The sequence below is a fragment of the Ranitomeya imitator genome, chromosome 1, assembly GCF_032444005.1.
Source record: "Ranitomeya imitator isolate aRanImi1 chromosome 1, aRanImi1.pri, whole genome shotgun sequence".
Taxonomy (NCBI): domain Eukaryota; kingdom Metazoa; phylum Chordata; class Amphibia; order Anura; family Dendrobatidae; genus Ranitomeya; species Ranitomeya imitator.
This window is the reverse complement of record NC_091282.1, coordinates 678,013,210-678,039,205: the sequence shown is the minus strand read 5'-3', so window position 1 is coordinate 678,039,205 and position 25,996 is coordinate 678,013,210. Positions and strand designations below refer to the sequence as shown.

General features: G+C 42.8%; 1 protein-coding gene across 1 annotated transcript in view; it reads right to left on the bottom strand.

Annotated features, from left to right (window-relative positions):
• The window catches only part of LOC138642083 (contactin-associated protein-like 5), a 484,494-nt gene that overhangs the window by 81,642 nt on the left and 376,856 nt on the right, over positions 1-25,996 (bottom strand). The window contains exon 14 of the mRNA XM_069730012.1: positions 4,530-4,680. Within this exon, the coding sequence (XP_069586113.1) occupies positions 4,530-4,680 (151 nt within the window). The remainder of the gene's footprint in view (positions 1-4,529; positions 4,681-25,996) is intronic.

Below are 25,996 nucleotides of genomic sequence, written 5' to 3'. Positions count from 1 at the left end.
TCGTGAAAACGGAGGTCAATGCGAGTAGATACTGCTATTAACTCCTCCAGTGTGGCGGGAATCTCCCTAGTGGCCAGAGCATCCTTAACGTGGTCAGCCAGCCCCCTCCAAAATATAGGGATAAGGGCTTTATCCGACCACTCCAGCTCAGATGCCAGAGTGCGGAAAATGGATGGCAAAAAGGCTGACCAAGGACGAGCCCTGAGTCAGTGCCAACAGTTGGAGCGCCGTGTCATGGGTGACACGAGGTCCTAGAAAGACCTGTTTCAGAGTGCTCAGGAATAACGGAGCACTCTGCACCACATGATCGCCACGCTCCCACAGCGGCGTAGCCCACTACAACGCCCTGTCCGACAATAAGGAAATTATAAAGCCCACCTTAGCCCGCTCTGTAGGGAAACGAGAGGCCAGAAGCTCGAGATGTATTGAGCACTGACTCACGAAACCCCTACAGGACTTACTGTCACCAGAAAATTTCTCTGGTAGCGGGAGGCGAGATAGCGTCGGTACAGGAGCGGCAGTGGACAAGGTAGCTGCAGCCACACTTGCAGCCTGAACAGCGACAGCAGTAACATCCACAGCTGAGGTTGAACGCTCAAGAGCTGCCAACCTTCCCTCCAGCTGCTGGATGTACCGCTGTAAACGCTGGTCGTCCGCCAGTTTACTAGCCAGACCCTGGCGCTAGTATTCTGTGAGGACTGGCGGAACGCACCAAGACAGATGGTATAGATGCGTTCGCAGTCCGGGGTCCACCGTGCAGGTGAAAACCTGCTGCTAGCAATTAGCAGACTATATGGCGGTACACTAGAGTATACACGCGTGGGTTAACCTCACCCAGCGTGAAAGAAGCAATCCTGTTAAGGCACAGGACCGCGGTACCGCACCTAAAGCGCGAGCAAGTAGTCAGCGAACTCAACCCCAACTGGGATTGAAGTCCGATTAGACCCTTGCTGGCGCAACACCGCAACTGGGTGTGAAATGAAACAGAAGAGCATGCAGTGCCGCACTGACGAACGCCACTAACCACCCAGGCTTGGGTAAGGAAAGCACAGAGGAAGTGCACTGCGCCGTACTGGCGGTCACAGCAACTGGACGCTATAATGTGTGACTAGTGCTGTAGGATAAGTCGGGCGCTAGGTAGCAGCCATACACCTTCCGCGAACAGTCATACTATAGGGTAGGGGTATCCAAGGACGACTTGCACTCACAACATACACACATTAGCAATTGTTTGACAATACTAGCGTATGGCCGTGCGGTCATGCGCAGTTTATATAGCAGCAGCACAGGAAGCGGCCACAGCACTTTTGCCCTTCTAGGACCTGCCAAGAAGACCAATGGAATGTGCTGCAGAGCCTGAGCACATGACCCTCGATCTCCAACGGGAGACCTTACGCTGGGCATGCTCAGTACGTGCAGACAAGGACTTAGTCCCAGAGAAGTCCGCTCGCTGCTGACCAGCACAGACTTTAATAGCAGAGACTGGAGAAGCAGCAGTAACTCTCAGAACAGAGTGAGAATGAGCAAGACGCTGGGACCGACGTCCTTGCTGAGCAGACTCCACTGCGGCTGGACAAGAATGGGAGACCGCAGCGGAGGTGGCTCGAGATTCCCCCTGTGCAGAAGCGGGAACTCGACCCCTAACAGTATCTCACCTACAATACGCAAAACAACATAGAGACAAGTGTCAAAACTTCTGGAACAAGGTAATTTGTAGTGATGAGGCCAAAATTGAACTTTTTGGCCACAACGATAAATGTTACATTTGGAGAGAGGTCAACAAAGCCTATGATGAAAGGAACACCATTCCTACTGTAAAGCACAGAGGTAGATCGCTGATGTTTTGGGGTTGTGTGAGCTACAGAGGCACAGGAAACCTGGTCAAAGTTGAAGGAAAGATGAATGCAGCACGTTATTAGCAAATGCTAGAGGCAAATTTGCAATCATCAGCCGGTGAGCTGCGCGTGGGACGTACTTGGACTTTCCAACATGACAACGATCCACACCACAAGGCCAAGTCGACCTGTCATTGGCTACAGCAGAACAAAGTGAAAGTTCTGGAGTGGCCATATCCGTCTCCTGATCTCAATATCACTGAGCAACTCTGGGGAGACCTCAAGCGTGCAGTTCGTGCTAGACAGCCCAGGAATTAACAGGAACTGGAGGCTTTTTTGCCAAGAAGAGTTGGCAGATTTACCATCTGAGAAAATAAAGAACCTCATCCACAACTACCACAAAAGACTTCAAGCTGTTATTGATGTGAGAGGGGTGCAATACACGGTATTAAGAAATGGGGTATGTGAACTTTTGAGCAAGGTCATTTTGATGTTTTGGGTTGTCATTATGATTTAAAAAGAGAAAACACAGTAATTTGACAATAAATGGCTTCACCCAACCACTAACCATGAGTGGAGAAAAAGTTTTGGTGTTATCATTCATATGTTCTGAAAAAAGGCCAAGAAATCAAATATTTTGCCGGTGTATGTAAACTTTTGAGCACAACTGTATACAATTAAACAACCACGATTAAAGATCTAGCTCAAGTAGCTGCTTTTACAGGCAGATTAGAACTGTGAGCCATAGGTGATATCGGTCTGGTATGGAGCCGACTCTGCTCCTGAGCCTGCTCAATACACATGCACAAACTGTACAGTTACTTCAGGGTGTGTAAGGTGGTTAAACTAAACAAATAGCTAATCTTAGAACAATGTCCCCTACAAGTATCTTTGATTACTTTGATACAGATTTTAGAACTAGCAGATTGCCTTTAAACTAATCCAGGACAGAATTTCTAAAAACTAAAAGGTAATGTTTCATAGTTTCATTATTTTTAAGGGTGAAGATAGACATAGGTCTACCGAGTTCAACCTATAACCTAATATATTGATCCAGAGGAATGCAGAAACCCCCTGGGCAGACACTAATAGCTCAATATTAAGGAAGAAAATTGCAGAGTCCAATGTCCATAACCTGTAATTTATATTTTTCAAGAAAGGAGTGCAGACCCTCCTTGAACTTTTGTAGTAAATCAACCATTACAATATCATGTGGCAGAGAGGTCTATAGTCTCACTCCTCTTACAGTAAAGAATCTGCATCTGTGATTATGATTAAACATTCCATCCTCTAGACATAATGGATGCCCCCTTGTCCCCATCACAGGCCTAAGCGTAAAAGGAACATCAGAAAGATCTAAACATATACCTCCTGATTCATCAATACCGGTAATGTTCTCACCCATCTTGATGAAGGGGCTTGCAGGAGTCAGACATTAGAGATCCATACTCGTCCCATCAAAGTTTTTATCCTCTTAATTTATTGCAATCATCATAGTATATAGCACTGTGTACTTACAATTGCTCACTTTGCCTTTCTACCCAGTTACTTATTCTCTTTTCTCTGCTCTGTAGAAAAAGGAAGTCTCTTATCCCTGCATTTATCATTCCCCTCTTTAAAGGTACCGTCACACTGAACGATATCGCTAGCGATCCGTGACGTTGCAGCGTCCTGGCTAGCGATATCGTTCAGTTTGACAGGCAGCAGCGATCTGGATTCTGCTGTGCCATTGTTGGTCGGAGCAGAAAGTCCAGCACTTTATTTCGTTGCTGGATCTCCCGCAGACATCGCTGAATCGGCGTGTGTGACGCCGATTCAGCGATGTCTTCACTGGTAACCAGGGTAAACATCGGGTTACTAAGCGCAGGGCCGTGCTTAGTAACCCGATGTTTACCCTGGTTACCAGCGTAAACGTAAAAAAAAACAAACACTACATACTCACATTCCGGTGTCTGTCCTCCGGCGCTGTGCTTTCCTGCACTGGATGTGAGTGCCGGCCAGCCGTAAAGCAGAGCGGCTCTGCTTTACGGCTGGCCGGCGCTGAAAGTGCAGGAAAGCACAGCGCCGGAGGACAGACACCGGAATGTAAGTATGTAGTGTTTGTTTTTTTACGTTTACGCTGGTAACCAGGGTAAACATCGGGTTACTAAGCACGGCCCTGCGCTTAGTAACCCGATGTTTACCCTGGTTACCAGGGGACTTCGCATAGTAGGTCGCTGGAGAGCTGTCTGTGTGACAGCTCTCCAGCGACCACACAGCGACGCTGCAGCGATCGGGATCATTGTCTAGATCGCTGCAGCGTCGCTTAATGTGACGGTACCTTAACTCCTCACCCAGTCCCTCCCTCCTCTCTGCCTGAGAGTTTTGCAGTGACTCATGACTTATACAATGAAAATTGACCTCCTGCTTCTACATAGAGCTGATAACGATTCAGACAGTCACTTTTAAATCACAAGATGTCATAGACGTAATGGAAAAGAGAAGAATTAACTGGGTAGAAAGGCAAAAATGAGCAATTGTAAGTACACAGTGCTAAATAATAAAATGACTGCAATATATTAAGAGGATAAACAGTTTGATAAGAAGGTTTCTTTAAAACATCTCTATGAGCTTTACCAATGGACTGTCCCAGCACTGCTACTATTTCTAACAAATCCCATTTCTGTGCTGTCATATAAGGGGCTTCAATCTTACCAGTCGGTCCTGTCAGCGTCACAGTTGCAGTAATGTCTCATATCAATGCAATTTTCCTCTAAGGCACAGGCGCACTGCCCCGGTAAAGAGCCTCCCCAGTCCGTGTGCTTCTCATTACCTCTTCCAATCCACCAGGTGAAGGGGGCACCATCTGCAAACATCCGTCACACAGCAATATCACTGAATACTGTCATTTAATGAGATAGTTCAAAACTCTGTAAATTGACACTTTTTTAAAAAAAAATTATTTTTTATTTACATTTTTGAAGCTTCACAGGAAAAGAAAAATAATTAGGCATTTTAGATTTTTCACTATAGTTTGAGAACCAATTATATACTATGTTAATAGTTAAACATTTTCAAGTATATAAAAGAGTAAAATCTTACAAACACACAGATTCAGACAAAACAAAGGGGGGAAATCATCTTGTTTATCTAAGGCTTTTCTGTTAAATGTACTTTTTTACCATTTTATTATATTGTTGGTTTTTTTCAGTTTTCCATATCATTATATTTAAAACATTCTAACATCTAGCAATTCTCAAATTGTCTTTTGGGTGTTATTCTACACTCATACTTCCCGTTCTGTACTAAAGACTGTTCAGCAGTCTCGTTATCATCACAGACAGGATTACACTACCAGATAACAATTCCATATAAAATAGTAAACACAGAATCCACCATTCACACTAGGTGGGTACATTTCATTCCTTCCCCCTCTTTGTACATTGACTCTTGCCCAGATCACAACATGGGGAGAAAGCCCTGCTATGGAAGCCAATAAGTCAGGGTAGCGTCTATTGCTACATATGCCCATTAAGCTGCTGAAAAGAACAACAACTACAAGTCTAAAAACGAACATGGTGAATTATATTAGGGCTGCCGTGTACGAAAGTCAGAAATCTACTCCAGTTATTGTCTTATTTAGATTTCTACTATAATTTAAGCCACTTTTTGGTGTCAATCGGGGTCATTTACTGAGGTTTTCACTTGTGCTCCCTCTTCCACTAGCTTGTTCCTTCTAAAAGTTCAAAACTTTGCAGTTTTCATATGCACGAAAAATTGGATAAACTAACTCGAAAGTACATTGTGAATTTACAGAACTTTTATATAGGGATTTAACTTTATATAAATGCAAACCATATTGTAAGGATCGTGTAATATATGATGGTGCTAGTAAAGTGTGTAAAGCATCAGTAACTGTGACATTGTACATAAAAACTCTGTTAATAAGATCATTTATGAGACAGTCATCAATGAGCAAATCAGATAGAAAAACTAAAAAAAAAAAAAGAAGTCTTCCGGTATCAGCAGAGCGCGGTACAGATTATGGGTGAAGGATAATCAGTAAAGGCTGTTGATGAATTCTCACAACAATGCAAATAACAAATGTGTATTGTTCATCAGGACACTGTGAAAGAATAGGGGAATTTGCATATTCATTGGGATAATGGGAGCATTAGTCACACATTATAAATGAGGCAACATCACCATGTTACTTGCTTGATTAATTGCTGCGAAAGAATTCATCTCATCGTTATCAGAAACAGTTTGTCAGGTAATATTGCATATACTGTGTAATATGAGCAAAATGTGACTAAGAGCTGTAATAACAGATATGTACATGTATATATATATATATATATATATATATATATATATATATATATGTATATATATACTGTACATATCCAGGGTACTGAATGGTGGATATGTGTCACCGAGGTGGTTTGCCCGGTAATGGAAAGGGTGTACCAGCAACACTAGGTTATTGAGACACAGTTTTAACTTGACTGGATTTTAGGTGAGGGATTTAGGAGCAACCTAAACATTCTGGGTGGGGAAGGTTTTTCCCATAATACATGCCCAATAACAGCAGCTGGTAGAGCTCGCAGAGTGGAGTTGGATATGGAACTGAACAGAGGTGTGTTTGTTTGGTCAACAAATTTATACTGCTGGAACTGATATGGCCTGAAATACCGAGAATTGTGAGGCTGCTACACTTACTTTGTCCCACTGTGCCTGAAGAAAGGACTGTTTATGTTATTCATTTGTACTATACTCAGGCTACCCCTTGTGCACAAATACAAGAATATACTGTAGTTACTATGATACTGTCCTCCATGTACAAAAATATAGCTACTATAATACTTCCCCTGTCTTAAAGAACATTATTATAATAATATTGATGCATATGTATAAAACTTAGACTACTGTACTGTAACACTGCATTAAGGCACAGGAATATAACTACTACTATAATGCTTCTCATGTGAATAAAAATACAACACGGTGGGGGAGTACAGTAAATCAGTGGATAGCACTGCACCCTTGCAGCACTGGGGTCCTGGGTTCAAATCCCACCAAGGATGACATCTGCAAGGAGTTTGTATGTTCTCTCCGTGTTTGTGTGGGTTTCCTCCGGGCACTCCGGTTTCCTCCCACATTCCAAAGTCATACTGATAGGGAATTTAGATTGTGAGCCCCAATGGAGGGCAGTGCAAATATTGTATGCAAAGCGCTGTGAAACTAATAGTGCTATATGAGTGAGTAACATAAATAAATAAAGTAAATAAACAACAACTTAAAACTGCCCCCAAAGTACAAGTAAATAGCTACAGTACTTTAATGTACTGTAATGTTTAATGTTTACTCCTGTAAACAAAAATATGAACTACTATAATACTGCCCCTATGTACAAGAATATAACTACTATAATACTGTGTTATATATTATGTCTCTGTGGTATATACTACATGGCTGTGCAATATATTATGTGGCTGTGCAATATGATACGTGGCTGTGCAATATATTACGTGGCTGGGCAATATACTACATGGGTTGTGTTATATACTGCATGGGCTGTGTTATATACTGAGTCGGCTGTTTTTGTATACTATGTCTCTGTGCTATATACTATGTGGCTGTGGTATATACTACGTGGCTGGGCAATATACTACATCGCTGTTCTCTATACTACGTGGCCTGTGTTATATACTGCATGGGCTGTGTTATATACTACATCTCTGTGCTATATACTATTTGGCTGTGCAATATATTATGTGGCTGTGCAATATATTACGTGGCTGTGCAATATATTACGTGGCTGTGCAATATACTTCGTGTCAGTGCTATACACTACGGGGGCTGTACTATATACTACGTGGCTGGGCAATATACTACGTGGGCTGTGCTATATACTAGGTGGGCTGTGTTATATACTACGTGGGCTATGTTAAATGCTACGTGGGCTGTGTTATATACTATGTGGGCTGTATGCTACTTGGCTGTGCTATATTTCTCTGCTGTATCTGTGCATCATGAATCGTGGTATGTGTTAAAGGGGGGGCCCGCTGAGACTCTTGCGCCCGGGGCCCTTAAAAATCTGGAGCAGGCCCTGGCTTCACTGATTGTTCGCGGCCGGGCGTGACCAATCAGCGACATGGGCAGTGCGGCAACGAATTGGAGCGGAATTTGAACCACGCTTCGCTAATTGGTCTCGCCCGGCTGGCCGAATCCTGTGCATAAATTGCATTATTCTGAAAACTTCATGAATAAACTACATACATATTCTACAATACCCGATGCGTTATAATCGGGCCATCATTTAGTAAGAATATAACTACAATACTGCTCCCTATGTAGAAGAGTATAAATACTATAATACTGTCTCCTATGTACAAGAATATAACTACTATAATACTGCTCTTATGTACAAGAATATAACAACTATAATACTGCTCTTATGTATAAGAATATAACTACTATAATACTGCTCCCTATGTACAAGCATATAACTACTATAATACTGCTCCCATGTACACGAATATAGCTACTGTAGTACAGCGGTAGCACTCTGTGCAATGATGAGGCAGTGAACCAGTAAAGTTCAAAGCAAAACGTTTGTTTAATGTTCAACTTGTATAAACACAGCACATGTTATCCTCCAGATCACAGCAGGAAACATATCCTCTGGTTTTCAGTCACTAAACACATCAGCCCACCTCTGAGCGGTTGCCGTGGGTGACTGAACTGCCATGTTAATGTCTCTTTACTCACAGCATTACACAGTACACGATATCCTTCGGGTCGTAACCAGGAACCATATCCTCCAGTTTACAGTCATTAAACATGCCAGTCCACCTCCTGAGACCAGTTGCCATGGGTGACTGCACTGCTGTGCACGCTGTCAGGCTTTTCAGCTGCCTTGGCTGTTTGGCTCCACTGGCCTGTGTTACCTCAAACAGGTGGACCCTGCCAATATCAGACTAACACTGACTCTGAATCTGACACTCCCAAACCCTATACTGCAGGGTTTCCAACTTGAAACTGTGGCCTTCAGCCACATGAAAAACCTGGCCCAGAATGAAACGGACTGAACCAGTACCACACTGTTTCAAAACACAAAAACCCAGGTAAGTGTAATGTTTTTTTTTTTTTTTTTTTAAATATGTTTCTGATGGGGCCATGCATATCACATACCAGGATAGAGATGGGGGATAATCATACCAGGATAAGCAAGGGCCCATGCATACCAGGACAGGGATGGTACCAATCATACCAGGATAAGGATGGGGCCATGCATATCAGGACTGGGATGGGGACAATCATACCAAGATAAGGATGGGGCCATGCATACCAGGACGCTATTATAGAGAAATTAATGTTCAATTCTCCCCACGACCATGGGTGTGGAATGCAGTGAATATTCATTTCTCTTTAGCAGTGGGCACAGGAGTTAGCCATAGCCACCGGCTCCTGCCTCCTGTGACCCGCTGCTCTGCCACTGCCATTAACTCACCTCCCCACCACAGCCAGAGCAGGTACATCCAGACTAAAAGACATACCTCCCCTTTTCCTCCTCATTTTTGGAGGAAAAAAGTGTGTTTTATAGTCTGAAAAATATTTGTCCATAAGTAAATGCATTTATTGGAATAATATTTTATCTTTTTTTGTTTTTTTTGGTGATTTTCTTCAATATTTTTACACTTTTTAGTAAATTTTTGAAAAACTTTTTTACATTGTCATTTTTGTTACATTTACATTTTTTTCTATCATCCTTATACTGACTGATCGTTGTTAATCTGCAATGCACTGCAGGGCATCAGAGCAGCGTCTAATAGGCAAGGGAGTACACGTGTCAGCTCCTGATTTTAGAAGAAGCTCACAAATCACCTTCCCTGCAGGACACTGAAGGAACCTGTGGCCATCTTGTGGCTGGGGGTCTCCATGGAGACATCCTGCATAATGTGATCTCATTGTGTTGTGCTGATGGGAGCAGACAGGGAGCTCCTTCCCTGTGCGATGTTCCTCTATGTCACTGTCACAATTGATAGTGACATCAGAGGAGTTAAATGTTTGCAGAGGAGTTAATAATTCACAGTAGCATGGATTATACTTTATCTATCAGAGAAAAAACACCCAAAGAGCGTTTCGCCTCAGTCTTCATCAGGGGGCAAAATCTATCTATTACGTATCTATCTATCTAGCTATCTATCTATCTATCTATCTATCTATCTGTGATCCACTGCTGTCCTGTCTGTACACTCTATTTTGCTTTCTCCCCTCCCCAGGAGCTGTGGAATGATCATACCATGTTCCTGTCCGGTCAGACACGGCCATTACACATTACACAGCAGGGGCACATTTATAAGATTATCTCATCACAGGAACATTTTATTTAACACCTCCAATTGTGGAGTATATTTTTATTTTAAGATTTGTTGATTAAAATATACTTTTGTTTGTGGCACAACTTTTTTAAGGACATGGTGGACTCATTAGAAAAATTGGTTTATCCACCATATGTCAAGTAAATAGAGGTAATTGAATCTCTAAATTTTTTTAAAGTGCATCTGTCAGTAGGATCAACCCTCCTAAGCCATCTACATGGATATACAGGTCATAGAAAGTTAAATAAAGGAATACCCTTGGTATATGGAGATCCAATGTCTTAGTCAAGATAAATCCATGTTTTTCGAAAAAGGTAAATAAGCTGTTAAGATCTCTGTGTCGGACATAGATCTTACTGAGACTCTGCCTCCAGAGATTAATTTATTTGAAAGCGGGCGTTACCAATGTGAGACATGTAATGACTAACAGTCTTCTCTCCTGATCTACACGTCTCACACTGGTAATGCCCTCTTTTAGCCACAGACAATTATATGGAGTGATTTTGGGCAGTGGCATTACTTAAACCTTTCTATAATATGAAATCTCCAACAGAGCAGCTGATTTATCAAGGTTCTTCTCATAAGGACCATAATAACTTTTTGGCTCTCTTTAGGCTCCAGGGCCGAATGTGACAACAACCCCACTGTAGTCATTACCCTGGTTTTGGAATTAATTGATACAATAACTCTGGTTATTTAACTTTCCTGAAAACCACTCCCAAGTTGACCTCACCTATAAGGCCAGATGTATTGGAAGCCCAGCAATGCTGCTCGTATAGACCACAAATTGGACACAGTGGATGTTTAATACTGCAGTATAATATTGAAATCCAAGCAGAACTCTTAAGTTCTCATCAGGCTGAGCTAAGTAGCCAGGGATCGCATGTAATATATTTATAATGAGGTCTGCATTCCCACTCAGGAACCGGAGTCTATATCTGCAGCGAACGAGGAGAAAATGCCTCATTATATATTGACTTCTATCATTATGTTTTCTCTTCTTAATGAGGCTTCACAGGAACTCTGCAGAAACTTGGAGATGAGAGAAAAGATGCCAAACAATTTTAATTTGTTCTCCGAACATCATATATTTGTTATACTGAAAAAAGATGTACAGCAGATTCATTTTTGTCTAGCGGAAATAAACATGGCCTCCACATCGACAGTAGGTGCCCACTATTAGTGGATAGTTGCCTCATTAATAAGTTCTGACCTTTAAATAACAAGTAAAATTAGATAACAGTATCAAGAGGAATCACGTAACACAGTTGTCATTTTTGCTGCAGTTTTTAGAAAAAAAATAGCCAAAACAATCCCAATATGATACATGAGAAAAAAAGTAAGGCGTTGCTCCACAAACTGTCTAACTCTTAAACATCGTAAACTGAGACTAGACCGTTATTGAAATGCACCAAATTTATCAAAGTTTTTTATTATGTTTAAATCTGACTAATTTTAAAGGGAACATATCTGTAGGATCACCCGTGCTAACCCGTCTATATGGGCAGGTAGGTCATATGAAGCTGAATAACATGATACCTTGATTCTATGACCCAATGCCTTATTTCAGAGAAATCAACATTTTTCTTAATATAAAAATGTGCAGTTAAGATCTATGGGTGGGACATAGATCTCCTTAAGAATCTGCCTCCAGAGATTATTGTACTGTATATGAAAGTGGCGTTACCGGTGTGAGACATGTAGATTAGGAGAGCAGAATGTCAGTCATTACATGTCTTACATTGGTAAAATAAGCTCTAGAGGCAAATTATCAGGGAGATCTATGTCCTTCACTTCATCATCTCCTCTCTGTCTGCAACCAATGGGATCTCTCTAGGAGAGGTCAGTGGATTCTTTGTTGCATGAAGAGGTTATTCACTTCCCTTCACCTCAACGGGAACTGATCTGCAGCACGTAAGAATGGCCACTGCATGGTGTACAAAGCATGTCTATTTTGGCTCTATACAATGTGTAAGACCATCCTAAGTCCCAGACAACTCCTTTAAATGTCAGCACAACTCACAAAGATAAAGAAAATGCAAAATGTGAGTGTAAAACTCAATGGTTAAGGGTTTTAATATGTGCACATTCTGCCATTTTTTTATCCTATATGATTAAAGGCAAAGTTTTAACTACTACCAAGCAATAGCGTGGCTGTGATTGGCTGGCACCCAAGGGACCTGGTCTGACAATGTAAAGTAAATAAATAAATAATATTTAAAAACACGACGTGCGGCCCCCTTATTTTTTAATAACAAGCCAAGGGAAAGCAGACAGCTCTGAGGTGGTCTTATTATGCTGGCAAGGGTCCAATATTCTTTGAACTTCCATGCCTATTAATATTAGCCCCAAGCTGTCTACTTTGCCTTTGTTGGTTATTAAAAATGGGGGACCTTAGAAAAAAATCACAAGGGGTCGTCCCTAATTTTAATAACCAGCTACGGCATATCTGATATCTGGGGGGATAATATTAATAGTCTGAGAAGGTCCTTGGATATTAGCCGATACCTCAGCCAAGACCACTCAGTATACTACTGATGGAGTCACTCTGAGCAGATATAATGTATAATGTACTTAATCTGAGTTTAAGTCTATATTGTACTCCGGAGCTGCACTCATTCTACTCATAAAATTACTGTATACATACTGTACATTCTATTTCTTATACTGTACCAATCCTGAATTACTGCCTGTAGATATTTTATTATAAAAATTATAACAATAGTATGACATATCAAGTAACATAAAAAAATATCGATATGGAAAGTAACCATCACAAAAAAACAAACAGGTTTAAGCACTCAATCTGTTAGCACACACCATACCCTAAACCAAATATATCCATATGTACAAAATAAGACATACCGTATTTTTTAGATTATAAGACAGACTTTTTTCCTCTAAATTTGGGTGGAAAATGGGAGTGCATCTTATCTGATGTTAGCTTACCACCTGGGGGTGGCAGTGGTGGAGCGGGGGTCACAAGAGGCAAGGTCGCTACTTTAGGAGGCCGGCCGCACTACCATTTTATTTAAAAAATGTTTTCCTATTTTCCTCCCCCAAATTTGGGTTGCGTCTCATGGTCCAGTGCATTTTATAAGATGCATATTAGGCATACATTTTGTCACTTTTCCTTAACTGACCTTGAAATATAGCCTGCACTCTCTATTCGGCAGGTAGAGTCATTAGGTACATACATTACATTACTTATCATATACTGATCTAGATTATAATTACAGAGCTGCACTCACTATTCAGCTGGTGCAGTTACTGTGTACATACCATATATACTTGTGTATAAGCCGAGATTTTTAGCAAATTTTTTGTGCTGAAAACGTCTCTCTCAGCTTATACACGAATCATTGCCAGCGGGGGAGGGGGCTGGGGAGCAGAAGACATCATACTCATCCTTCTGGTGTCATCCCTGCATATCAGTCCCTGCATCTTGGGCGCCGGCATCTCTCTTCCTGTCTTCCTTCCTGTGCTGAGCGGTCACGTGGTACCGCTCATTAAGTAATGAATATGCACGCATCTCTGCTCCCATAGGCATGGAGCGCATATTCATTACATTAATAAGTGGTATCACTAACCGCTCAGAACAGGAAGGAAAACAGGAAGAGAGATACCGGTGCCCGAGAGGCAGGGACTGATATGCAGCGCCAGGAGGGTGAGCAGGACTGGAGGAGGGTGAGCCATGCGATATTCACATGTCCCCGTTCCACCGCTGCACTGTGTCTTCCGGGTCCTCTGGCTGTAATGTACAGGTCAGAGGGCGTGATGACGTGGTTAGTGCGTGCCCTCTGCCTGGACAGTCACTGCAGAGAGCCGACGATGCTGAGGAGCAGAGGGCAGCGACGAGAGGTGAGCATGTCATTTTTTTTTTAATCACAGCAGCATTATGTGGGGCATATATTTGTATGGAGTATCTTATGGGGCCATCATTATCCTTTGTGCAGCATTATATGGGGCATATTTTTCTATGGAGCATCTTATGGGGCCATCTTTAACCTTTATGGAGCATTATATGAGGCATATTTTAATATTGAGCATCTTAGGGGCCATCATTAACCTTTATGGAGCATTATTATTCAATCATTTTTATTAAATTTTCTCACATAACAAGCAGACATTTTACAATAAAAATAAGAATCCTGGCCACTCAGGGCCCTAACAAAGGCAATTAAGCCAAGATATTGCCAAGAATGTTTCAAAACAATAAGCGTAACAGATAACATATGCAAAAAGCTGTTTTTTTTTACTTCCTTTCATTTTTTTCTCTCTCCTCTTTCCCCCTCCTTCTTAAGTGTGTTCATTATCTAAATTTTTATTGATTGTGGGTTCCAAAGAGTCATGTGACAGCTAAGAACATCTCATATTGTGTTTAGAAATACCTTGCATAACAATAGCAAAAGCCAGGTATTAACTTAACAATTTCCGTTAGGGTCACAGGGCCAGAATGCAAGATTGACCCAAGAACTGTATATTCTGACTGATTTTACTAAGAAATAAATGAATGGTACACATAAAAGGGTAAGGGGGAAGGGAAGAGGGGAAAAAGAGAGACAGAGATAGTGGGAGGAAAAATAAAAAGGGGGGAGGAGAGCTTGTGCAGCTGATGTCACCTACTAATAGTCTTGATCAGGTGAATAATGATTGGAAGTTTGGTGAATCCCTGAATAGGATCCAGGGCCGCCAGACTTGGTAAATTTGTTGTGGTCTCCGGATGCTTCTGCGGATAATTCCTCCATGTAGCATATGCGTGACAGCTCTTGCTGCCATTCAAATATAGATGGGCTTGCTATTGATCGCCAATGTCTTGGAATCACCGAGTGTGCTGCAGTCAGGCAAAAATGAAGGAGACTGCGTTTTTGTGATCTAATGGATCCTGGAAGTACTGAAAAGAGAGCTATCTGGGGTACAGGGGTAATCTTCTCTCTTATGATCTTAAGATAGGCCAAATACACCCCCTCCCAAAAAGGCTTTATTTTGTTGCAGTTCCACCATATATGGAGCATTTTCCTCTCTCTAATCTGCAGCGCCAGCATGTATTAGGCACAGTTGGAAACATTGTATTCAGCTTTGTTGTGTAGTCATACCACCTTGACAGAATCTTTTAATTTCTTTTTTGGGCATACCCTGCCCCTGACATGTTATGGGTAAATAGATATGCTTTTTGTTTGTCTTCTTCTGAGAAGGTACAGTGCCTTGCGAAAGTATTCGGCCCCCTTAAACTTTTCAACCTTTTCCCACATACCATGCTTCAAACATAAAGATACCAAATGTAAATTTTTGGTGAAGAATCAACAAGTGGAACACAATTGTGAAGTTGAATGAAATTTTTTTGTTATTTTACATTTTTGTGGAAATTCAAAAACTGAAAAGTGGGGTGCGCAATATTATTCGGCCCCTTTACTTTTAGTGCAGCAAACTCACTCCAGAAGTTCATTGTGGATCTCTGAATGATCCAATGTTGTCCTAAATGCCTAATGATGATAAATATAATCCACCTGTGTGTAATCAAGTCTTCGTATAAATGCACCTGCTCTGTGATAGTCTCAGGGTTCTGTTTGAAGCACAGAGAGCATCATGAAGACCAAGGAACACAACAGGCAGGTCCGTGATACTGTCATGGAGAAGTTTAAAGCCATATTTGGATACAAAATAATTTCCAAATCTTTAAACATCCCAAGGAGCACTGGGCAAGCGATCATATTGAAATGGAGGGAGTATCATACCACAGCAAATGTACCAAGACCCGGCCGTCCCTCTAAACTTTCATCTCAAACAAGGAGAAGACTGATCAGAGATGCAGCCAAGAGGCCCATGATCACTCTGGATGAACTGCAGAGATCTACAGCTGAGGTGAGACAGTCTGTCCATAGGACAACAATCAGTGGTACACTGCACAAATCTGGCCTTTATGGAAGAGTGGCAAGAAGAAAGCCATTTCTCAAAGATATCCATAAAAAGTGTTGTTTAAAGTTTGCAACAAGCCACCTGGGAGACACACCAAACATGTGGAAGAAAGTACTCTGGTCAGATGAAACCAAAATCGAACTTTTTGGTAACAATGCCAAACGATATGTTTGGCATAAAGGCAACACAGCTCATCACTCTGAACACACCAACCCCACTGTCAAACATGGTGGTGGCAGCATCATCGGTTGGGCCTGCTTTTCTTCAGCACGGAGAGGGAAGATGGTTAAAATTAATGGGAAGTTGGATGGAGCCAAATACAGGACCATTCTTGAAGAATGCAAAAGACCTGAGATTGGGACGGAGATTTGTCTTCCAACAAGACAATGATCCCAAACATAAAGCAAAATCTACAATGGAATGGTTCACAAATAAACGTATCCAGGTGTTAGAATGGCCAAGTCAGAGTCCAGACCTCAATCCAATCGAGAATCTGTGGAAAGAGCTGAAAACTGCTGTTCACAAACGATGTCCATCAAACCTCACTGAGCTCGAGCTGTTTGCCAAGGAAGAATGGGCAAGAATTTCATTCTTTCGATGTACAAAACTGATAGAGACATACCCCAAGCGACTGGCAGCTGTAATCACAGCAAAAGGTGGAGCAAGAAAGTATTAAGTTAAAGGGGCCGAATAATATTGCACGCACCACTTTTCAGTTTTTTAATTTCCACAAAAATTTAAAATAACCAATAAATTTTGTTCAACTTCACTTGTTGTTGATTCTTCACCAAAAATTTACATTTGGTATCTTTATGTTTGAAGCATGATATGTGGGAAAAGTTTGAAAAGTTCCAAGGGGCTGAATACTTTCGTAAGGCACTGTAATGTGTAATTTGCTTTCCCATGTTTGGATAAAGTTAGGGTCTAGAGAGGAGGAATGATTTGTTTAGGAAACTACTGTATATATGAGAGAGATCAAGTGAGTCGGAGGCGATTCTCTGAGAAACAACCCTTCAAAGGGAGTCAGTGTGACCGGTAGAGAGTGCCGTCCCTCCCTCTTCCATAAGTTTATAAAAGATCTCATCTGGTCATATTCCAACCAAGAGAGGCTCTGTGGCGGGTCTATGTTTTGTAATTCCTCTAAAAAGGGAATGTTGGGTCCTGTCAATATGTGACATATAGGCAAATGTCCGAGGGTGCGCTCCAGCGTAGGAATTTTGTTTTCAGATTCCCTGGCGGAAACTCTGGGTTGAAGAATATGGGTGCGAGCGGACTGTAGGGTCTGACTAATGTGTTTTTTTGTTTTATTTGGTCCCAGACCCTCAAAAGTATCTCTTATCAGGAGCCCCTGAGGTGCGATCTGTATTTTATCTTTGGACTCGATCCATGGGAGGTGCTTCAAAGGTGTAGAGGAGTACCCCTGTTCAAGCGTTACCCACTGTTTTGATTTTGAATAATATTGCCAATTGAATAATCGAACTATCAAGGAGGCCTGATGGTATGTGCGAAGGTCTGGTAGGCCCGCTCCCCCTGATGCTTTGAAGCGGGTAAAGATCTGATACTTTATTCTATGATAATTTTGTTTCCAGACAAATCTAATTAGGGCTGATTTAAGTGTTTTGAAAAAGTTTGCTGGTGGTAAAATGCGAACTGCTTGAAAAATGTATAGAAATCTGGGGAGAATATCCATTTTAAACGCATTCATGTGCCCGAACCACAAAATCGTTTTTTTGTAATATGCAGCGAGGTCTTTGAGTGTTTTTTCAAGTAGGGTAAGGTAATTTAGACAGTAAAGCTTACTAAGATTAGAGGGAATAAGGATACCAAAGTATTTGATTGAATTAGGTTGCCACCTGAATTGGAAATTATGTGTGGCCAATTGTATATCAGTTGGTGATAATGATATATTTAGCGCCTCAGTTTGAGAATAATTAACCTTAAAATTACTCAAGTCCCCATATTGTTCAAATTATTTCATAAGAGTGGGAAATGTAATATGTGGTTGCGATATGTACAGTAGAAGGTCATCAGCATACAGGGAAGTTTTATAAGTGTTGTGGTCCATGCATATCCCCTGTATACTAGAGGTCCTTCTGATCGCTATAGCCAGGTGTTCCATGATGATTACGTATAATAGTGGGGATAGAGGGCAGCCTTGTCTTGTTCCATTATGGATTTCTATTGGTGCAGAAATACAACCCCTGGCAAAAATTATGGAATCAGCGGCCTTGGAGGATGTTCATTCAGTTGTTTAATTTTGTAGAAAAAAAGCAGATCACAGACATGGCACAAAACTAAAGTAATTTCAAATGGCAACCTTCTGGCTTTAACCCCTTTAACCCCAAGGGTGGTTTGCACGTTAAAGACAGGCCAATTTTTACAATTCTGACCACTGTCCATTTATGAGGTTATAACTCTGGAACGCTTCAACAGATCCGGGTGATTCTGACATTGTTTTCTCGTGACATATTGCACTTCATGATAGTTATAAAATTTATTTGATATTACCTGCATTTATTTGTGAAAAAAATGGAAATTTGACGAAAATTTTGGAAATTTCGCAATTTTCCAACTTTGAATTTTTATGCCCTTAAATCACAGAGATATGTCACACAAAATACTTAATAAGTAACATTTCCCACATGTCTGCTTTACATCAGCACAATTTTGGAACCAAATTTTTTCTTTTGTTAGGGAGTTATAAGGGTTAAAAGTTGACCAGCAATTTCTCATTTTTACAACACCATTTTTTTTAGGGACCACATCACATTTGAAGTCATTTTGAGGGGTCTATATGATAGAAAATAACCAAGTGTGACACCATTCTAAAAACTGCACCCGTCAAGGTGCTCAAAACCACATTCAAGAAGTTTATTAACCCTTCAGGTTTTTCACAGGCATTTTTGGAATGTTTAAAGAAAAATTTTCAGCTCCAATTTGTTTTATTTTACCAAAGGTAACAGGAGAAAATGGACCCCGAAAGTTGTTGTACATTTGTCCTAAGTACGGTGATACCCCATATGTGGGGGTAAACCACTGTTTGGGCGCATGGCAGAGCTCGGAAGGGAAGGAGCGCCATTTGACTTTTCAATGCAAAATTGACTGGAATTGAGATGGGACGCCATGTTGCGTTTGGAGAGCCCCTGATCTGCCTAAATATTGAAACCCCCCACAAGTGACACCATTTTGGAAACTAGACACCCTGAGGAACTTATCTAGATGTGTGGTGAGCACTTTGACCCACCAAGTGCTTCACAGAAGTTTATAATGCAGAGCCGTAAAAATAAAAAAATCATATTTTTTCGCAAAAATGATTTTTCGCCCCCAATTTTTTATTTTTCCAAGGGTAATAGAAGAAATTGGACCCCAAAAGTTGATGTGCAATTTGTCCTGAGTACGCTGATACCCCATATGTGGGGGTAAACCACTGCTTGGGCGCATGGCAGAGCTTGGAAGGGAAGGACCGCCGTTTGACTTTTCAATGCAAAATTGACTGGAATTGAGATGGGACACCATGTTGCGTTTGGAGAGCCCCTGATGTGCCTAAACAGCGGAAACCCCCAATTCTAACTGAAACCCTAACCCAAACACACCCCTAACCCTAGTCCCAACCACACCCCAACCCCAATCACATCCCTAAGCCCAACACACTGCTAACCCTAATCCCAACCCTAACCACACCCCTAACTCCAACACACCCCTAACCCTAATCACAACCATAACCTTAACCACACCCCTAACCCTAATCCCAACCGTAAATGTAATCCAAACCCTAACCCTAGCCCCAACCCTAACCCTAGCCCTAATGGGAAAATGGAAATAAATACATTTTTTAAATTTTTTTATTTTTCTGTAACTAAGGGGGTGATGAAGGGGGGTTTGATTTACTATTTATAGCGGGGTTTTTAGTGGATTTTTATGATTGGCAGCTGTCACACACTAAAAGACGCTTTTTATTCCAAAAAATATTTTTTTGCGTTACCACATTTTGAGAGTTATAATTTTTCCATATTTTGGTCTACAGAGTCATGTGAGGTCTTGTTTTTTGCGGGACGAGTTGACGTTTTTATTGGTATCATTTTAGGGCACGTGACTTTTTTTATCGCTTTTTATTCCGATTTTTGTGAGGCAGAATGACCAAAAACCAGCTATACATGGATTTCTTTTGGGGGGGTAGGCGTTTATACCGTTCCGCATTTGGTAAAATGGATAAAGCAGTTTTATTCTTCGGGTCAGTATGATTACAGCGATACCTCATTTATATCATTTTTTATGTTTTGGCGCTTTTATACGATAACAACTATTTTATATAAAAAATTATTATTTTGCATCGCTTTATTCTGAGGACTATAACTTTTTTAGTTTGTCGCTGATGATGCTGTATGGCGGCTCGTTTTTTGTGGGACGAGATGACGTTTTCAGCGATACCATGTGTCATGCAGCTCCAGTGCAGTACAGCGCAACCTCCACCAGGGGGAGCTTGGTAGGGAAGCCAGACTGCACACACAGAGCAACTGAACAGACGCCACCTAGTGGCGAGAGGGAGGTCAGGAAAGCCGAGTCAGATTACAAGACAGCACAATAGTACAAATGGAGTTAGACAGAATGAGTAGTCAGGACATAGCAAGGGATAAGTAAACCAGGACGGGCAAAATACGGTACAATAGTGACAAACTGAAACAGAGTTAAAGAGGCAAGCCAAGATCATAACCAGGGAGTCAAGCAGATATACAAACAAACAAAGAGACACTGGGAAAGGGCAGGCAGGGGGAGATAACAGACACAGGACAAGTCAGGGTTCACAGTAGGACAAACAAAGTGCTTCCAGAGTCAGGTTCACACGCCAAAGACAGAGCTATAGCTGACACCACCTTCAGGATACCTGGGAAGGGGGGGGGGGGGAAGGGGGTTTGGGGGCATCATGTTACAGTGTAAGGCTATGTGCACACGTTAAGTTTTTTCACTTTTTTTGCGTTGTTCGCGATAAATATGCTATAATAACTCATTAAAAACGCATACATTATGCATCCTATAATTTAGAATGCATTCTGCATGTTTTGTTCACATGATGAGTTTTTCCGTGAAAAAAACGCATCGCGGTAAAAAAGCAGCATGTTCATTAATTTTGCGTATTTTCTGCGTTTTTCCCACTATTTTTTGTTCTTGATTTCTTTTAGTGTTTCTTAAAGCCAGAAAGTTGCCAGTTTGAAATTACTTTAGTTTTGTGCCATGTCTGTGATCTGCTTTTTTTATACAAAATTAAACAACTGAATGAACATCCTTCAAGGCCGGTGATTCCATAATTATTGCCAGGGGTTGTAGATCCATTGACTTTACTACGAGCCAATGGGCATGTATACAAAGCCGTGATCTTATTGAGGAAGCAATGTCCCAGGTCTATCTGTCTAAGGGTTGCCCTCAAAAAAAGCCCATTAAACCTCAGCGTACCCGGTCAAATGCTATCTCTGCGTCTACTGACAACAGGCCTAATGGTTTTGAGGATGCCAGAGCACTCGCCATGAGTGATATGGTTTTGTTCACGTTGTCCCGTGCCTCTCTTCAATGTATAAACCCCACTTGGTCAGTATATATTATTGAGGGGAGGATGGGTGCTAACCTGTTCGCTAGTATTTTGGCATACAATTTAGTATCAATATTCAGGAAAGATATTGGACGGTAATTAGAAACTAGTGAGGAATCTTCCCCTGGTTTCGGGATTACTGTAATGTGAGCCTCGAGGGATTGTGGAGCGAACGGGAAAGACATCGATACTGCATTAAACACTCAAGTGAGAAATGGGGCAAGTTGCTCTCTATATGATTGATAGAATAATGATGAAAAACCATCCGGGCCAGGACTTTTCCCCAATGGAGTGTCTCTAATCGCACCCGCAATCTCCTCTTCCAAGAATTGATTTTCCAATTGTACAATTGTTTCCAAATCAATTGTGGGAAGAGCTGTCTCATTAATTATGAAGCATTATATGAGGCATTCTTGTATGGAACATCTTATGGGGCAATCATTAACCTTTATTCAGAATTATATGGGGCATATTTTTGTATGGAGCATTTTATGGGGCCCATCATGAACTTTATGGAGCATCTCATGGGGCCCATCATGAACTTTATGGAGCATTATATAGGGCGAATGGAGAATGTTATGGAGCTCCTGATTCAATATGGATATTCAAAAACATTTAACCTGTTAGGGGTCGAGTTCCCGCCTCTGCACAGGGGGAATCTTGGGCCATCTCCGCTGCGGTCTCCCATTCTTCTCCTGCTGCAGTGGAGCCTGCTCAGCGGAGACGTCGGTCCCAGCATCATGCTCAGTCCCACTCTGTACAAAGAGTTACTGCTGCTCTTCCGGCTTCTGCCATTGAAGTCGGTGCTGGGCAGCGGCGAGCAGACGCTTCTGGGACTAAGACCTGCTTTTCTCGTTCTGTGCATGCCCTGAGTAAGATCTCTCAGTGGAGATCGAGGCTCACATGGTCAGATACTGCAGCTAAGTCCATTGGTCCTTTCAGGAAGGTCCTTTAAGTGCTGGGACTAAGTCCTGCTTTGCACACACTGAGCAAGCCCAGGGCAAGATCTCTCAGTGGAGATTTAGGGTCACATGCTCAGGTATGGCAGCCTCTCATTGGTCCTTCTAGGAAGGTCTTTTACTTGCTGCAGCTATATAGGGCTCGCATGGCCGCACGGCCATGTGCTAGTGTACATTTGTATACAAGTGTTTGTTGTGAGTGCAAGTCGTTCATTAAATACCCCTACCCTATTGTATGACTGTTCGCGTAAGGTGTATGGCTGCTACCTAGCGCCCAACTAATTACTCATCGTGTTACACACGAATCAGCGTCTATTGCTGTGACCGCCAGTGCAGCGCCACGCGCCAGTAGTGCGCTTCCTAACCCATGTCCGGGTACTTAGTGGTGTCTGCCAGCACCGCACAGTTCGCACTTCGGTGCTCTTACTATACCTAACACACCCAGTTGCGGTGTGGTGCGCATGTAGTCTGTACGGACTTCAACCCTGAGTCTTGGAATTGAGTTTGCTGACTCCTTGCTTGCACTCATTAGTGCGGTATTGCGGACCTGTGGCTTTACAGGGTTCGCCTCCACCGCCATATAGCACTGCCATTTACTAGCAGCAGGTTTTTCGCCTGCACGGTGTGACCCCGGACTGCGAACGCACCAATATTATTCCATCTTATACTTGGTGCGTTCCGCCAGTCCTAACAGAACACTAACGCCAGGGTCTGGATAGTAAATGACGAACGATCAGCGTTTACAGCGGTACATCCAGCAGCTGGAGGGAAGGTTGGCGGCTCTAGAGCATTCAACCTCAGCTGTGGATGTCACTGCTGTCGCTGTTCAGGCTGCAAGTGTAGCCGCAGCCAGTTTGTCCGCTGCGACCCCTACTCCGACTATATCCCGTCTCTCGCTTCCAGACAAGTTTGCTGGTGACAGTAAGCAATGTCGGGGATTCGTGAGTCAGTGCTCCATACATCTTGAGCTTCTGTCTACACGTTTTCCTACGGAACGGGCGAAAGTGGGATTTATTTTATCCCTTTTGTAGGGCAGGGCGTTGGAGTGGGCAACGCTGCTATGGGAGCGCAATGATCGTGTGGTGCAGAGTGCTCCTCTCTTCCTGGTCGCTCTCAAACAGGTATTTTTGGGACCTCGTGTCACCCACGATGCCGCGCTCCAATTGTTGGCAACAACCTAGGGTTCATCCATGGTCAACCAGTTCGCCGTCCAATTCCGGACTCTGGTCTCTGAGCTGGAGTGGCCAGATAAAGTCCTTATTCAAGTGTTCTGGAGAGGACTGGCAGACCATGTGAAGGACGCCTTGGCCACCAGGGAGATTTCCGCCACACTGGAGGAGCTTATTTCTATTTCTACCCGCATCGACCTCCGTTTTAACGAGCAGAGGTTGGAGCGGGCCCAGTGTAGGCAGAGGTTTCGGCTGGCTCCCACCTTTGCCAGACCTCTAGAATCTTCCGTTCAGGCGTCCGACTCCCATGAGGCCATGGAGGTTTCTCGAGCGGGACCTAAGTCTCGGACCGCTCGAGTACCCGTGGTTTGCAGAAATTGCCAACAAGAAGGACATTATGCCAATAAGTGTCCACGGCGATTGGGTAAACGATCGCGTCTAGTAACCGTTGGAGGAGGTTCTCTAGACACAGCGGCATGTTCCTCCAAGCTGTCCTTCAAGGGAACAATCATATTAGGCTCTCACTCTCTAACAGTCGAGCTTTGTGTGGACTCTGGAGCAGAGGGAAATTTCATGTCCTCGGCTTTTGCTCTGCACCATGCAATACCTCTGGTGATGCTCGCCAAACCGGTGACTGTTAGAGTAGTGAACAGGTCAACACTTCCATCTCAGATCACACACCAGACTGTCCCTTTCACGTTAGCTATGTCCCCATCCCACCAGGAGATAATTTCCCTTCTTGTCCTTCCCGAGGGAATGGATGAGATTCTGCTGGGAATACCCTGGCTCCGTTTCCACTCCCCACATACTGAGTGGACCTCTGGGAGGATATTGGGTTGGAGTGAATTCTGTAAGGGCAGATGTGTGAAAGAGTGCGTTCAGGTTTCCACCATTGAGATACCCAAAGATCTCTCTTCTCTTCCCAAATAATATTGGTCTTATGCAGACGTCTTCTCCAAAAAGGCTGCGGAGACCCTTCCGCCTCACCGTCCCTATGACTGTCCTATAGATCTCTTGCCTGGAGCAGAACCTCCTCGGGGACGTGTCTATCCCCTCTCTCTTCCGGAAACGGAGGCCATGTCCCAATACATCCAGGAGAATTTGGCAAGAGGGTTCATTAGGAAGTCAGTGTCACCAGCAGGGGCAGGATTCTTCTTCGTGCAGAAGAAGAATGGAGAATTACGTCCTTGCATAGATTACAGGGGTCTTAACGCCATCACCATTAAGAATAAGTACCCGCTGCCCCTGATTTCTGAGCTTTTTGATAGGCTACGGGGAGCTAAGGTATTTACCAAATTAGATCTGTGGGGTGCTCATAACCTGATTCGCATCCGTGAGGGGGATGAATGGAAGACGGCATTTAACACCAGAGATGGGCACTATGAGTATCTGGTGATGCCCTTCGGGCTCTGTAATGCCCCAGCCGTTTTCCAAGACTTTGTCAACGACATCTTCCGGGATATGCTTTCCACCTCGGTCGTAGTCTATCTGGATGATATTCTCATCTTTTCTCCAGATATTGACTCCCACGGGAGAGATGTTGACAGAGTCTTCGACCTCTTACGGGCAAATTCTCTCTATGCAAAGTTGGAGAAGTGTATGTTTGAGCAGGAGTCTTTACCTTTCCTGGGCTATATCATCTCCGCCCAGGGATTGGCCATGGATCCTGCCAAACTATAGGCTGTGATGGACAGGCAAGAACCCCATTCTCTTAAAGCAGTGCAGCGCTTTATGGGGTTCATTAATTATTACCGCCAGTTCATTCCCCACTTCTCAACTTTGGTAGCTCCCTTGGTAGCCCTCACCAAGAAGGGAGCAAATCCCAAATTGTGGTCAGAAGAGGTCTCCAGGGCCTTTTCTTCTATTAAGTCCCATTTTGCTAGCGCTCCCATCCTTCATCGTCCCGATGTTGATAAGCCGTTCATAATGGAGGTGGATGCCTCTTCCGTTGGTGCAGGAGCAGTCCTCTTCCAAAAGGATGCTCAAGGTCGGAAGCATCCGTGCTTCTTCTTCTCCAAGACCTTCACACCTGCGGAGAGGAATTATTCCATTGGGGACAGGGAGTTGCTAGCGATGAAGCTGGATTTCTCGGAATGGAGACATCTTTTGGAGAGGGCTCGTTTTCCCTTTCAGGTCATCACGGACCACAAAAATTTGTTATATCTGCAAA